Source organism: Drosophila biarmipes, chromosome 2R, assembly GCF_025231255.1.
Source record: "Drosophila biarmipes strain raj3 chromosome 2R, RU_DBia_V1.1, whole genome shotgun sequence".
Classification (NCBI taxonomy): Eukaryota; Metazoa; Arthropoda; class Insecta; order Diptera; family Drosophilidae; genus Drosophila; species Drosophila biarmipes.
Genome location: NC_066615.1, coordinates 23,391,001 through 23,406,471, shown reverse-complemented (window position 1 = coordinate 23,406,471; position 15,471 = coordinate 23,391,001). Strand labels below are relative to the sequence as shown.

Sequence of the window (15,471 nt, the reverse complement as noted above, 5' to 3'; positions counted from 1 at the left end):
ATATTTATGTTTTTAAAACAAAGTTACGTTCTTCACTTTTAGTTAAACATGGCGAACTACATCTCAGCTAATCGAATTAGAACTTGAATAAAGAGAGACAATAAAGACTTTACGATTTGTTGTAGTTAAATCTAACTATACAAATAAAAATTTAAAAAAAAATATAATATTTTCCAAAAAACAAATTATTAAATGTTCAAGATGTGTTTTAAAATATCTCGAACTTCATATGATTTTTACATGATGATTATTTTATTCAATTAATTAAAAAAAATTAACCGATTGGAAGTTGGAGTATTTTTTAAGTTTCAAATTAGTGCAACAAGTAATTTCCACCATTTCTACCATTTTTATAATTGAAAATATTGCAATTTTTAAAACTGCTACTACTTAAGCCCCCAATAGATTAAATCTACATTTTTCTGACTCACATTTCCATAAATAAATAAAAATATACTGCTTTGGTAAATATGATAAGTTCCCTTGGCTTCAGGAAACTGAGGTGCCCCACCTCACCTTTGCAGGGGAAAATTAAGAGAGTCGCCGAAGAGAATGTGTCAACTAGTTTTGTTGTTGCCGCTCCCACCACGCCGAGTTACAAAGCGACTTTGTTATTGTTTATAAGTTTATGCCAGGTCGAACACATGGAAGGCCCGTCGCTGTAGAGCTGAACAATTATACAGGCAGTATCCGATCGCCACCAGATCGTCAGGGAAACAGAGCTTGCCGAAGACATGCGTACGTGTTCTCCAGAGGCGTCGCCCCGAGTACATGGGGCTCGAGCAGGGGTTCGCCGTGGATGTTTGCTCACAAAGCCCCTCTGGCTGATCAGCTGCTCTGTTCTGCGATAAGCCCCTTTTTAAAGTATTTATGTTTGCGGGGCCTACAAAACTGGGGTATGCCAACTGCCCCACACCCCGCCTAGAGGGTATTTCTAAGATAGCCAGAGCAAAGAAAGGCAGCGCAGTCCGCGCCGGCAGAGGCGGCATTTTTAGCTTTGCGCGTGTGGCGTGTTTTTGTTTTAGTTGTTGTTGTTCCATGGGAGGCGGGCCTCTTGGCGATGTCGCACAGTGGTTAAACTGGCGGTCTTAAATTTTAAGAATGTGTCTCAAAATTAATCACAGAAAATAAGGTATCCCTTCGCATTGTATATAACTACCATTAGTTCTATGTCTATCAATAAATTTTATATTAAATATTTTTAGAGTGACATACAACATATGCATACGTATTTTTGCCTAATATTTGTACTAAGAATTAGTAGCCACATTTAACAAACTGGTGAGGTCGGTTCCACTGTGCAACAACGAGGAACAGCACGGCGACGGGCGGCAGCACTCGGGTCCGATTGTTCTCCATCGCGTTTCAGTTGGAGTTTTGCTGTCCATCGGCGCGGTTGTATCTTTCCGGAGCTCCGTCCTGCGCACCATCGAGTCCCTACTGAGCTCTTTCTCTTCTGCCGACTGCAGCACTTTGCAATTTTAATTATCTGCCAGGCGGTTCGACCAGAATCCAAGCGAAGCAGCAAAATGGGCCAAGCAAAGGTAAGCGCAACCGGGGTGCAGCACGCGGGCCAAAACACCCTGTGCATATGTATACGCGTGGTCCTTCGTCCTTGGCAAGTGGGCATCCCCGCCACAGGAGCGTGGGAAAATCTAGTTCAGCACTGCGCTCCAGGTGTGCGACAGGAAGGGCTCCAGTCCAAGCCGTGCCATTCGGGGAGTTGAGAGATATGCTGTCAGACTTGGGTATCAGTTTGCCATGTGTGTGTGTTGGCCCCCGCTCTGGGGGTTATGTAAGCGCCCTCGGCAAGATGCTTCGATGCAACCGCATCGATTAAAGGCCGCCCGACGAGCTTTGCGTGTTTTCTCCATTTACTGCGATGATTAGAGCGATTTAGGCAATTGCTTTTGCACCTAATCACGCGCACATACCCCGGTGAATAAATACATGGTGTACTTGTATGCCCGGTGGAGGCGTAGCTGCTGCGCAGTTTCTGGGACACGCACGGCAGCCCCAAAAAGCTATATCAGCAGCAATAACCGACTTGGCCAATAAAGTAAGTGTGAATGCAGGAAACCGGTTGGGGCCATCCCATCTTGGCCAGAAAGCGGTTCAGCCCTATAAATAAACGCTGAGAACCTCTGCAATCACGGCGGACGACCAGACGACGCGTGTGTAGTCTTATCAATAAGTTGCGGGGGGCTTAGCCAGTGGAAAATACTTGGAGCCCCGATGGGCCAGGCGAGCGGTTGACATTAGTAGAGCATATTTCACCTGTTTGTCACATCTCTGACCTAACCCCACTTCTCTGTCTCCCCGCCACACCCACCCACCACCGCTCGCACAGAAAGTCTCCTCCGCCCTCAGCAAGCTGTTCGTGTACGGCGCCCTCAAGTACGGTCAGCCCAGCAACTCGATCCTGGCCAGCTCCGGCAACGGGTACGCCAAGTTCTGGTGCAAGGCCACCACCACCCAGAAGCTGCCGCTGGTGATCGCCACCCGCTACAACATTCCCTTCCTGCTGAACAAGCCGGGAGTGGGCTATTACGTAACCGGGGAGATCTACGAGGTGGACGACCGCATGCTGAACTCCCTGGACAACCTGGAGGACTGCGAGGAGATCTACACCCGCGAGAAGCACGACATGAACATCGGCGTGGGCGAGGGGTGAGAAAAACCAAGGCTGACGTCACCTCAGCGTTGCGTTCTGACCGGACTGCGTCTCTTTCAGAACCGTTCCCTGCTGGGTGTACCTGCTGCAGAAGTACCCGGAGAACCTGCTCAGCCTGCGCTACTTGTCCAGCTACGAGAACTCCACCACCCACCCCTACATCATGCGCCACCGCCGCACCCACAAGCACCCGGCCCAGGACGATCTCACCTACGAGGCCCAGAACTAAGGATCTAGACTGTTGTCATCCCATCCGGCTCCGATGGGTCATTGGCTCACTGGATGTGCTCTGGACAGCGCGGCCACTCTTCTTATGTTACCGTAGTTGCATTTCTAGACCGTACCTGCAAACGCAGACGTACTGATCGATTTATAGCGCATACTATGTATATTGGCAAACGATATACACTGATATGTACCATACGCATTATTTAGGTTTTAGCGAACGTAGCCTGTAATTTAATAGTTTTCGACAAACAAAGCAAATAAACTGAAGCAATTCAAGAAAGCCCCAGTCTCGGATCTCTTACATAAACAAGACCATATCGACGTACTGAAACATGGTGTCTGGTACTTTTCCACGACCAACTGCTTCCGTTTCTCGCGGTGTACAGAAGCGAGTTTCGCTGCGAATGGCGGCAAGAAGAAGAGCGGGTGGGTTACGTCGACTGGGCAATCTCCAGGGCGGATTCGATAGCACGACGAACGGCGGAACTGATAAGCCCGGCGGCGGGAAGCGCAGTCGTTATGCTGAGAATGGCGGCGAGGGTCTTTGTTTATGGAACGCTGAAGCGCGGGGAGCCCAACCACCACTGGCTGACAAGAAAGGAGAATGGCCAGGCCAGGTTTCTGGGCAGGGGAAAGACGGCGCTGAAGTTCCCCCTGGTGGTGGGCACCCGCTACAACATTCCATTTCTGCTCGCCCGGCCAGGCGAGGGGAACCACATAGAAGGCGAGGTCTACGAAGTGGACCAGGCCATGTTTTCCAAACTAGACGAACTGGAGGACTACCCAGCCTATTACGACCGCGAGGAGCAGGCCGTGCTGACAGAGCAGGATGAGTATGCAGGGAGCGGGTAACTGCCATATGGGAGCTCTCACTTTTGACACATTCCGCAGGACCATCCAGTGCTGGCTCTACCTGATCCGCAACTTCCCCGAGAAGATGCTGGCCAAGAAGCTGCTGACCTCGTACCACAACACGCCGGAGCAGCCGTACAGCGAAAAGTCAGTGCGCACCGTTCCGGCCAGAGAAGACCTCTCTTACTGACGCATCTCCGCTTTTGCAGCTACCTGGACAGCTGCCCCGAGGACCTCGCCATGGATGAGTGAGACACGGAAGCTTATAAAAAAGTAACGTTTATAAACGGATTTCAACGCATGGCTATTATTCGTATTCTATTACATTGATTCCATACTTCAAAAATGCAAAACGAAATGAACAATAGTAGTTTGTGGTTTAGGGTAAGAGTAGCAGTGGAGGTATAGATGAATCAAAAAGCCTAGAAAATCTGCATGTGCTGGCGCAGAACCCGTGGATGACTTGAGCTCGGCAGCGGACACTGTGGTAGAAAGCGGTTCCCGTGGCCAGCAGCAGCAACGTGGGCAGGGGCTGGACCTAGCTGGCTTCGTCGTCGAGCGACTGGAATCGGTTGGAGGCCGCCACCGGGGCGGTCGTGGACTCCTGGACGCGCTGGAAGCGGCCACCGTGGCGTACTTCTTCGAAGGCGGGTTCGTTTTTCTTCTTGCGCTGTTCCTCCGGACGCGCCGCACTGAGCGTTGGGAAGAACTCGGTGTTGGTGATATCAGGGGCGGCGCGACGAGGACGCAAGGCGCCACCAATGGAACCGCCCCCCAGTCCACTTCCGGCCTGCTGCTACAGAGTGTTTGGGATTAGACTGGTTCTGAATCGAGTGGCTCTAAGGACTTACGCTGTAGCGTAGCGCGGGTGAAACGTAGGTCTTGGACGAGGGCTTCTCCACCTCCACGGGCACCGGGATCTGCATCACTTCCTCAGCCGGGATCACCTTCTTCCAGGGTCCGTGTCCGACGCGCTCCTTGCTGGGGTCCGCGTTGTCGTACCCGTTGCTGTCCTCATCTTCCTCCTCGTAGTTGCCACCGTCCTGGGTGGAGGACGGCACCCGAGCGGCCCTCGCCTCTGCGGATTCCTGGGCAGTTCTGGAATGGGCCGAAGAGCTGTAGAGAGCGGGTTTTCGCAACGTGCGGGGTCAAAAGAAAGTTCAATCTGTGCAGGTGGCCTTTGTTCGCGCTCTTTGAACGGGTTCTCGGCGGAATGGGGTGAAAACTCACATGGTGCTCAGCTGGCCGATCTTCAGGCCGCTGTAGTCCTTGCGCTGCTCCTCCTCGAACTCCTTCCACTCCTCCTCGACGGGCTGCGGGGTGGTACAACGACAGGCGACCCAGTCACGTAATTAGTGGCCGACGGGCGGCGATTTCACCAGACGCGGAGTGTTACTCACCGGGGCGGACTCTGGCACCTTGGTGCCGCTGTTCTCGTTTTCGCCTACCACTGCCACGCCGCCAGAGACGGCCTCTGGTTTTTTTGGCTTGACCACCTCGCGCTTGCTGCCGTCCTCCAGGCTCTTCACCAGCTCGTCGGCGGTCACGAACTTGGTCGTCTTCTTGCCCTTCTTCTTGTCCTTTTTCGCGAAGAAATCGTCCAGTTCGGCCATGGCTTGCAATTAATTATAAATGAATAAAATTTCGCGACAGGAAATTTAGAGAACAACTCTGCACGCCTTTTGTGCCAGGGCTGCGTGTCTATCGATAGGCGGCCCAGGGCTGCGGGCTCCGGGGAATTCACAGCGAAGTTATGATTATTTAGTGCTCTAACTACTTCTTATTCCCCTGCATTTCCATTTAATGGCAATTAGTTGAGGCTTTGGTCTGGGCAAACGCAGCACTAGGGCCCTCTCCTAGTAATTAACTAATCGATAAATGTAGCAAGATATCGATTTTTCTACCGTTGGCGGGCTTTTCAAATGGTCAGTGGCCAACATTCTGCTAGCGGTCTTTTTCAAAACACAGCAATAACGGAACCGAAAGAAATTAATTTTTTGCAACAACATTGGCAATATGCATATTAGCGTGTGCAAAAATGGCAGGAAAGACTCTGCATTGATTACCTATTTTCGCGACATTGGGCAACGAGCTATTTGCATAGGAGATTGATAACCACCTAATTAAGTTAAACAAAGTGGAAACCAGCGCGGCGGTGGCTGCGAATGCAAAGCTGGACCATTGTGTAATGGAAACCGAAGCCATCCGCGGCTAATTTTGCATCCATAATGATGCCAATATGTCTAATCCGAGTCAAAGCGACAGGGCCACTAAACTTGTCCAAATTGCGGAGCTAATTGTCCTCAAATACGCTTAAGTGTTCCTGGGATTCGCAAGTTGTTTGGCCCCAGCCGCACCTAAGCGCCCCAAAGTTAGATATTTGGCCCAGTACTCGGCCCAGTCGCAGGCTCTTGGGCCAGGCAGGCAGTTCCGCCTAGATTAGCCAAGCTAATAGATATTTATGTCTGTACCAACACCTACCCGGCCACGGCCTGCAGTGGTTTTCGCTTCGTTTCGGCTGGTTTTGCCACATCCCAGAGCGCGGCCAGCCCACTCCGCAACCCATTCATATTGACAACCATCGTGCTGGTCGCGTTCAGTCTTCTTTCGAGCGTCGCAGCGTGCACATCGGGTCGATCCCCAGCCATCTCGATACAATTCGCTTCGATTCGCGCCGATCCGAACCGCTAAAGTCTCGCATTTATTCGCGTGCGCGAGCTACGAGTTTGATACACATATCGCAAGTGTTTTAATTGAGGAGAATCCCAAGCACTCGAGGTAACTGAAACACTTGTCTGCGCCAAAATGCTCGCTGGCGCTGGTGTCCAGCCTTGCACTCCGACATCATCTCGACCAGCGACTTTTCTTGCCTTTTCGATTGCCGCATTGTCTTTGGCCGACCACTTTTCGGGGCAATTAGGCTGCAATTCGAGCCATTTACCTGCCCAGCGAAGCATTTAATTGGGGATTATAAAAGCCTGCCCCTCTAGATGCCTATCGTAATCAAGTGCCTGTCCTACTGAGTCTGCGTCCGCGATACGCTCGTGAACCCGCGTCCGTGTCAGGGTCGTGTCATGACCTGGACGGATGATATTTCACATTTTCCGCTCCGAGCTCCGTGATTTAGCCTGGCCCTTTGCATATATTTGAACCGCGGCTCACTGTTAATTTTGTGTGTCGGGGCTTCATCTCATTTGTATCAATGCTGATCGAATACAAAGGCTATTTACATATTGAGGGGGTTTTTTATTTAAATATTTCGTGAGGCTGCGCGACCAAAGGCCAAATGGGCAATGGAATGGAAGAATTGCCAAAGACTTAAAATTTGTTCGATTTCATGGTTTAATGTCTCAGCCTCAAGTGGCTTTCCTAATGATCCTCCACGCAGCCATCTCCATCTGACGGCTCGCTGAGCCCCAGAAAACGGGTCAGTGAGTCTCAGTCGGCAGTCAGTCTCAGTCAATCGCAATCACAGACACGCCGTTGCTTAGGCTTTATTAACTGCAGACAGATTGGGGCTGCACTTTGCATTGGAAAATTTTAATGGGCCCCATCATCGTTAGCCAGTTCTGAGGTCGCAATCGAGTTGCACCAACAGTAGTACTTGGGCTAAAAAATAGCAATATGTAAACAAGAGGAACACTCCATCGATCAACACAGCCACATACAAGCTAATTAAAGATTCGAAAATGTTTCTACTTACAACTGCCATACCGGTTTGGGCTCTAATAAAAATATGACAAAACGGAGGAGGGAAGCAAATAACATAATATAAAGAGTCTTGTCGTTTTGAATAGGGTCATTCTTCGCCCTTGCGCAATACCTTAAGAGCTTTAAAAACTCAGTCGCCAATTGCGGGGAAGGTAAAACAAGAAAAGTGGAATATTTTGTATACTTCATAGGTGAGATTACTTCCGACACCAATTACCCATTATGGCAAAGGAGTAAAATAAATGGTAGCTAAGTTCTTCCAAAACACCTAAGATCTCCTTAATAATTAAAATGTTCAATCTATGAGATTAATTACAGTTCGCTGACTCCCCTTCAGCTTTCTCCTCTTCCGCCTTTATATGGATCAAGTTCGTTGCCTAAGTCTTTCGTTTGCACTCAACCAAATGAAGCTTCGTTGTTTTAGGTTCAGCTCCAGCAAGGTGGTGTTTCGGTGTTATGTGTGTGCTATGCTCATGGCTTCGGGTTTGACAACTTGGCCGACCCGGCTCTCAAAATTTGGCTCAATGTGTATATTCCGAGGCTTGCATAAGTGCAGGCGATCTGGGGCTGTTTCTCGGGCTGTGGCGCTGCTCTTGCTGTTTTCACACATTCGGCCGACGCGTTTTAATTGGCCATAAAGCCAAAGCCAAAAACTGGGGCTGAGTAACAAGCCCCAGGAAAGGCGGGCGGCGAGAGAGGAGGGAGAAACCTCCTCCAGCCATGTAGATTAGGCTTTGTAGTTCAAGGTGCAGTGGAGGTGCAGCGTCATGCTTCCTTGCGATTTCCGTCTTCGCTAGCTCTGCTCTGCTGGAGGAGGTAAATACTCGCTGACGATGATACAGTAATGGATATGGTTATGCCTGGGCGGGGCGCCACACACAGAATAAGTAGGTAAACAAACACGTCCGCTCGGTCTTGCGTGAAATGTCATGACATGGCCAAAGTGCAAGGCACAGCGGCAGTCGGAGATCGCGCGCAGATGTGGCCAACTGTAACGCGGCTGCAATCGAAGCCAGCCGCATGCAGATTGGGCAACGAATACTTGCAACAATCCCCGGCTGGCGGAGGGGGCGATATAAAGCCAACATGGCTGGCGCGCTGGACGGGTTCGATGCCAGCTAGCAGCGTCCAGCTACCCCTCGCCGTTGCATAAGCCTGCAAAGAAATGCGAATCCACAGGCGCAATCGAAAATCCAAATAGAAACCGAAAGTCCACTGGAAACCAGTTTGCGGCAGGTTCAGCTCGCTGCTTCCAACTCGGTCTCCAGATGTGGCAAGAGGGGCACGCGTGGCCAGAATGAGCCCAGTTTTTCCAGCACCACTTGCGCCACTCGCTTGCCAACCACTAGTTTTTCCTTTGACTGGTTTTCGCTTTCCCGGAATGCTTCTTGCGCCACTCCGATACGCCGTTCCCATTCCCATTCGCAATCCCCACAAGGTGTGCTAATGGCATTCCCCTCTCTTTGCAGCCAAGATGACGGTGGATTTGTCGCCCGTGCAGGAGTACTACAAGGACAAGACGATCTTCATCACTGGAGCGTCCGGGTTCATGGGCAAGGTGCTGCTGGAGAAGCTGCTCTACTCATGCCACTCGCTCAAGGAGGTGATCATCATCTGCCGCCCCAAGCGCGGCAAGGCCCCCGAGACGCGCCTGGAGGAGATGTTCAAGCTGCCCATATTCCAACGCATCAAGGACGAGCGTCCGGAGATGCTCAAGAAGGTGACCATTTACCAGGGCGACGTGACCTTTGACCGTAAGTACAAAACACAACGCAAGAACATAACAAGAGACTGCAACACCTACTGCCCTCCATTTAAAGAGCTGGGCCTGAGCGGGGAGAGCCTGAGGCACGTGACCGAGAGCACCAACATTGTGTTCCACATGGCGGCCACACTCAAGCTGGAGGGCAACCTCCGGGACGCCATCGACATGAACTTGTTGGGCACCCGGCGCGCCCTCAACGTGGCCAAGGAGATGAAGCAGCTGGAGGCCTTCATCCACCTGTCCACTGCCTTCTGCAACTGCGACCAGGAGGTGATGTACGAGAAGGTGTACGAGTTCCCGCACAAGCCCGAGGACCTCATGCGCCTGGCCGAGTGGATGGACGTGAAGACCCTGGACGCCATCACACCGGATCTGCTCAAGCCACACCCGAACACCTACACCTACTCGAAGCGCCTGGCCGAGCTCCTGGTGCGGGACCACTACGAGTCCATGCCCGTCATCATCGCCCGTCCCAGCATAGGTAAGTGGCCTTTCGGCACGGACCCCATCCCAGTGTTGCCCCTCCGTGTTGCTTTCTTGCTTCGATTTACTCGAGTCGTTAGTGCCCCACGCCTCCGGCTGGGGATCGCTTGCTTGCTTGGTGGCCAGCTGCGCTGGAGTCGAAATGGAGACTGCAATTGGCCAGCCGCCAGTCCCCTCTGCTAACTAATCATGCGCCTCCGCTTAAATCGCCTCAGTCTATGTGTGTGTCTATGCTGCTTATTATTTATCTCTTTTTCGGCCACCTGGCGACTTTTGGCTGCTGCGATGGCAGTCAATTAAACTTTTCTATTAGCAATTTTTGGCCAGCTTGAAAGGTCGTTATTTATAGGAAATAGAGAAACTATCGGGCAGAAACCTGTTCCCCGGCCTGATGCAAATCTGCAAAACCAAACACTTTTTATTTAAACCCGTGGGGTAACTCGATAGTGGGATATAGTATTTTCGGAGGTAATATTCAGTCTGAATGAAAAACGACCTTAGGTTCCGAGAAATAAAATGACTAGCATTTTTCCATCTGCACTACAAATATTTACCCTTAACTTTAGAAAGGTTTTACTTTTATTGGAAGAAGTAACCATCTGATACTCGCATACTAAGCTTTGTGAACATATTTGCTGATTTACAAAGGTATCTAAAAGCTCAATAGTATAATCTTAGAAAAGTATGAATTGCGTAAAATGTTGTCTTTTTAAGCAAAATTTATTGGGTAAGCATTTTATTTTCTGAAATGTAGTTTGTTTTGTTGAGTGCATAAGTAGTAAATGTAGCTAAACTTTGAAGTCCCGATTAAACTACTCAGTTAGGGGTAGGTTTTCAAATGGGTATTTCCGCTGACAGTTCCCGCCAAACTTATGTAATGATATGATAGCTAGTGGAATGGGGAGGAGCAGATAGATAATTCGCCTGATGCTGGGCGGGATCAAGGTAGCTTTGACCCACTTAGCTTTGCACATAGCCAGTAAACACAGTAAATATGGGGGCTTGCTAACTAGCGAGCAAAGTTCCGCAGAGTTCGCGGATTTTAGCAGATCTAAGGAGATTTTAGCAGATGGTAATGAATGTCTTTGGGAGAGGGTTGCTTTGGTGCTAGTTTTAAGCCGCTTCTTGCCGCCCACCGCTAATTCGTCCAGTGTCTTACGCTTTCCGTGTGTTTTATGACATCGCCGGTTCGATCTCGCGTCCCCCTTTCTGGGGCGGGCTCACTCGCTTGCCTCTTAATACGAACACCGCACATGAACCACAGCAGCAATGCAGATCCGAGCAAGCTACCAACCGCCAGCAACCTCCACTGCGCTTGAAAAGAAAAAGTCCGATTATATACATACCCATAGTTCGGCTCAGACATTGCTTAAAACAACAAACCACAACCACTGCACACAAACGCCGTCGTCATTGACCAAAAAGTTCAATAAGCATGCAATGAAACAGAAGAAGACAGAAACTGCAACCAGCCCCCGCTTACCCCGCCTCCGCATCCGCATCAGCTTGATCCCCGGAAGGGAGGAGGAGTCCAATCCCCGCCAGACTGAACTCAACTCCCGTCCGCCCAGTGTCGCCGTCGGCGTACGAACCCGTTCCGGGATGGGTGGACAACCTGAACGGACCCACTGGCCTGATGGTCGGCGCCGGCAAGGGCGTCATTCGCTCCATGCTGATCGACACGCGCCACCTGTCCGAGGTGATCCCGGTGGACTACGCCATCAATGGACTGTGCGTGATCCCCTACCAGTTCGCCAAGATGACGGAGCGGCCGGCGGAGGTGCCGGTGTACAACATCACGTGCGCTGACCACCGCAAGATGCAGTGGGGCGAGGTGATCGAAATGAGCAAGGAGATCGGGTACCGCTACCCGATGGAGGCAGGCCTCTGGTATCCGGACGGATGCATCACCACCAATAAGCTGCACCACAACATCAACGTGTTGCTCTTCCACTGGCTGCCCGCCTACTTCATCGACTTCATCCTGCTGCTGCTGGGCCAGAAGCGATTGTAAGTGGCGGCGAGGTCACAGACACAGATCCTGACCCTTTCTCCCTAGCATGATCCGCGTCCAGAACCGCATCTCGGTGGGCCTCGAGGTGCTGCAGTTCTTCACGATGCGCGCCTGGTTCTTTAAGTCGGACGCCTACTCCTCGCTCTGGGACATGCTGAACGAGGCGGACAGGAAAAAGTACGTAGCGCGAGGGTAGAGGAGCTACTGAGTTGAGTTGAGACTAAATTCGAACCCCTGATCCCACCCAAAAGCTTTAATATGGACATGGATCCCGAGGAGACCGTCCCCATGTACATTGAGTCGTGTGTCCAGGGAGGGCGGCAGTACCTGATGAAGGAGTCGCCCGACAGCCTGCCGCGTGCCCGGCTCCAGCTGAAGCTGTAAGCGAGCCCCGCCCCCAGGTCCCAGACCGCAGATCCCCGATCTCTGAGCACTCCCTTCCTTTCATTTGTAGAATGTACATCTTGGACCGCGTGTGCAAGACGATCATCGTCGGATCGCTGTGCTACTGGACCTACGGTTTGGTGGCACGTCTCCTGGGTGTCTGAGGTGACCCAGGGACCCGGTGGCCTGGTGATCTGCTGATCTGGCGACCCGGACCACTTCCAATTCATTTGCGCGCACTTCAATCAATCTCCGCTTAGGTTTGCTTTGGGGCACAACTCCGGGGCTCTCGACGAGAGGCCTCGGACCTGGTTTTCATTTCTACTTTAAGTGATTATCTATGTTTCATGTGAAAATAAAATTCAGTGTACTGAGCTTATGTGTCTGTGCTTCAAGTGTCCAAGTGTTGATCCAGTGCAGAGGAGCATCCACTCGCGAGACAACACGAACAACACAAACAGAACTACACAGAACACTGAAGTTTTCCCCAAAATCACACTCTATACCACCTACCCAATTATTCTAAATTCGCACACTCATCTTTGGCTAGCTCCTAATCCCACTCACACTCCCACCCACACCCACACCACACACATTAACACACATAAACCGGCTGCGGTGACCATCATCCTGGGCTCGTGGTATGTAGACTGGTGTCATCTGGAGTCCCGATCGAACGTCTCCTAGTAAAGCCATCTTCCCTTCGCCCCCTAGTCTCGCCAGCTGCCTACGAGCCGCTGCCCGGATGGGTGGACAACCTGAACGGACCGACTGGCCTGATGATCGGGTGCGGCAAGGGCGTGATCCGGTCCGTGCTGGTCAACCAGAAGAACAAGGCCGAGGTGATTCCCGTGGACTACGCCATCAACGGACTGATCGTAATCCCCTACGAGTTCAACAAGCAGGCCAAGCGTCCTGCCAACGTGCCCGTCTACAACATCACCAACGCGGATCACAGGAAGATGACCATGGGCACTGTGGTCGAGATGAGCAAGCGCATCAACAAGCAGATCCCCTTTAACGCAGGCCTCTGGTACCCGGACCCCTGCGTCACCACAAACCACTACTACCACAACTTCAACGTGGCCCTGTTCCACTGGCTGCCCGCCTACTTCCTGGACTTCCTGATGCTGATCCTTGGCCAGAAGAGATTGTAGGAGGTGGCGCTTTGAACTTGCTCGGATGCCTTTTACATTCAGCTTTTTTTCAGCATGCTGAGGGTGCAGGAGAAGATATCCACGGGTCTGGGTGTCCTGCAGTTCTTCACTCTGAACGCCTGGTGCTTCCGCTCGGACAACTATGCCTCGCTGTGGAACAAACTCAACGAGGAAGACAAGGCGATGTAAGTATAGGTGAACCTTTATAGGATTTATCGTAAACACTTCCTGCTTCCCTAAAGCTTTAACATGAACATGAACACCAACAACACCGAGGAGGAGTACATGATCCAGTGCGCCAAGGGCGCCCGCAAGTTCATTCTCAAGGAGAAGGACGAAGATATTCCCAGGGCGCGCCTGCACATGAATATGTGAGCTCAGTGAAAAACCCTGGCAATAGGCAATTGACGTGTACCTTTCATTTCTTCCAGCCAATGGGTCGTGGATATTGTGTGCAAAACGCTGATCGTGGGACTGTTCTTCTACTACCTCCTCAAGTGGACGGGGGTGCTTTCTTTATTCTGAGCCCAGTTCCCGATGGAATCGCATTGGTTTGGTGGTCACAGGCATTTAATTAGTTACTAAGCTTAGTTGTAGTTACGCATATTCGAGGTTTTGATTCCAAATAAATATGATCCTAGGTTGTTGAACATACACATGCGCCAACAGTGTTTCTCTCCAAATATTTTCTCACCAAGAGTCGACTTTGCCGGCTTAACTTGACGTCTTCTTTGTTCTCCCAGTAACTCCGGCTGTTGCTGAGCCCCTGCCAGGTTGGGTGGACAACATGAACGGGCCCACGGGCGTCCTAATTGGCGCCGGCAAAGGTGTCATCCGATCCATGATTTGCAATGGCGAACTCAAGTCTGAAGTCATACCCGTGGACATCGCCATCAACGGCCTGATATTGCTACCGTACCACAACAGTCTCGCGGAGAAAAGGTAAATCCCCCAGATGCCATCCATATCATTGCATTCACGCATTGCTTTCGTCGCAGACCTCTCCAGGTGCCAGTCTACAATCTGACCGTGGACGACGCCAAAAAGCGCACTTGGAAGTGGATAATGGACGTGGGTCGCGAGTTGGGCATTAAGTACCCCTTTGAAGTTGGGCTCTGGTACCCCGACGGCAACATGACCTCCAGCAAGTTCTACCACACCATCTGCACCATCCTGTTTATGTGGCTGCCAGCCTACCTTATCGACTTCCTCCTCCTGATCTTCGGACAGCGACGCTTGTAAGATCTTTAAGAGCAGTGAATACGGCGGAATCCTTAAGGTGTATGATCGGCTTGTCTCCTTTTTTTTAGTATGATTCGGGTGCAAACGAAAATAGCGGTGGGTCTGGAGGTGCTGCAGTTCTTCACAACGCGGAGTTGGGACTTTAAGTCCACGCACTTTGAGCAGATTTACAAGGAACTTAGTGCAAAGGATCGCAAAACGTAAGCTATAGCCCTATCATTCTGCAATTGGTATTATTATTGCCACATTTTTCATGGATAGATTTAAGATCAACACCAACGATGTGGACGACTACGAGTACATGAAAGTCAGCATTCTGGGAGGACGTCAGTATGTGATGAAGGAACCCTTGACCTCATTGCCCAAAGCCCGCATACAATTAAGATTGTAGGTATTCTCTGGCCACTACCAACAGCCTTTTACCTCTCGCTTCATTTCAGCATGTATGTCCTGGATCGTATTTGCAAAACTATCATTATTTCTGGGCTTATATACTGGACTTCTCAAAATCTGGGAATCCTCGATTTCGTTCGAAATGGAGTGCAGTCTAGTAAATGAGGCTCCGCTTTTTATGAATTCAGTTTTTAATTATTGTGTCTTTATGTTCACGTGCCTTTGGAAGTTTTTTTGTAAATCAGGTCAAATATGTTCAGGTGTTTTGTATACGTTGACTTGTTTTGCAAGTTTTGTTAATTGTAAAATAAAATAAATAAACTCTGCATTAACATTAAAACTATGTATAGTAATATTATTTTTTGGATTGCTTGATCGGCTAGTCCTAGTATATAAAAAAAGAGGACAAAACGCTTTAATCGATCGTTTATAAAACGCTTTCTTTTACCTGTTCCATACTTTCCGACGAATGAAACATTCCCTTTTACTCTCCGAGCGACGGGTTTATTTTTCAGATATGAAGAATGAATATGCAAATAAAACCAATTTGAATTAAGAAAAGGTCTTG

At 50.3% G+C, this 15,471-nt stretch overlaps 4 protein-coding genes across 11 annotated transcripts; 3 read left to right on the top strand and 1 right to left on the bottom strand.

Moving 5' to 3' along the window:
* The first annotated feature begins 1,370 nt into the window (after positions 1–1,370).
* LOC108023126 (troponin C-akin-1 protein) lies at positions 1,371–3,182 on the top strand. Its single transcript, XM_017092395.3, has 3 exons — positions 1,371–1,544; positions 2,351–2,670; positions 2,735–3,182. Exons 1-3 carry the CDS (start codon positions 1,530–1,532, stop codon positions 2,901–2,903), a joined length of 504 nt encoding a protein of 167 aa, XP_016947884.1. The 5' UTR covers positions 1,371–1,529; the 3' UTR covers positions 2,904–3,182.
* A 157-nt stretch (positions 3,183–3,339) lies between these two features.
* Positions 3,340–4,124, top strand: LOC108023053 (putative gamma-glutamylcyclotransferase CG2811). The gene is made up of 3 exons (XM_017092300.2): positions 3,340–3,735; positions 3,794–3,901; positions 3,964–4,124. The coding sequence occupies exons 1-3, from the start codon at positions 3,422–3,424 to the stop codon at positions 4,004–4,006; spliced, it is 465 nt and encodes a 154-aa protein (XP_016947789.1). The 5' UTR covers positions 3,340–3,421; the 3' UTR covers positions 4,007–4,124.
* LOC108023052 (protein CDV3 homolog) lies at positions 4,018–5,469 on the bottom strand. 4 transcript variants are annotated; one of them, XM_017092296.3, is made up of 4 exons: positions 5,155–5,469; positions 4,985–5,067; positions 4,606–4,870; positions 4,018–4,547 (listed from the first exon to the last, which is right to left on the bottom strand). In XM_017092296.3, the coding sequence occupies exons 1-4, from the start codon at positions 5,365–5,367 to the stop codon at positions 4,293–4,295; spliced, it is 816 nt and encodes a 271-aa protein (XP_016947785.1). In that variant the 5' UTR covers positions 5,368–5,469; the 3' UTR covers positions 4,018–4,292. The 4 variants fall into 4 exon arrangements, with proteins under 4 accessions (XP_016947785.1, XP_016947784.1, XP_016947788.1 ...); XM_017092295.3 differs by having other exon boundaries at positions 4,018–4,550; positions 5,155–5,468; XM_017092299.3 differs by having other exon boundaries at positions 4,606–4,852; positions 5,155–5,468.
* Positions 5,470–6,366: 897 nt separating this feature from the next.
* LOC108022874 (putative fatty acyl-CoA reductase CG5065) lies at positions 6,367–15,243 on the top strand. 5 transcript variants are annotated; one of them, XM_050887569.1, is made up of 8 exons: positions 6,367–6,532; positions 8,935–9,219; positions 9,286–9,711; positions 14,012–14,210; positions 14,267–14,506; positions 14,579–14,710; positions 14,772–14,897; positions 14,951–15,243. In XM_050887569.1, exons 2-8 carry the CDS (start codon positions 8,940–8,942, stop codon positions 15,066–15,068), a joined length of 1,521 nt encoding a protein of 506 aa, XP_050743526.1. In that variant the 5' UTR covers positions 6,367–6,532; positions 8,935–8,939; the 3' UTR covers positions 15,069–15,243. The 5 variants fall into 5 exon arrangements, with proteins under 5 accessions (XP_050743526.1, XP_016947554.1, XP_016947555.1 ...); XM_017092065.2 differs by lacking the exons at positions 14,012–14,210; positions 14,267–14,506; positions 14,579–14,710; positions 14,772–14,897; positions 14,951–15,243 and adding exons at positions 12,826–13,264; positions 13,322–13,453; positions 13,511–13,639; positions 13,700–13,922; XM_017092066.3 differs by lacking the exons at positions 14,012–14,210; positions 14,267–14,506; positions 14,579–14,710; positions 14,772–14,897; positions 14,951–15,243 and adding exons at positions 11,285–11,723; positions 11,773–11,904; positions 11,979–12,107; positions 12,182–12,490.
* Positions 15,244–15,471: the final 228 nt, after the last annotated feature.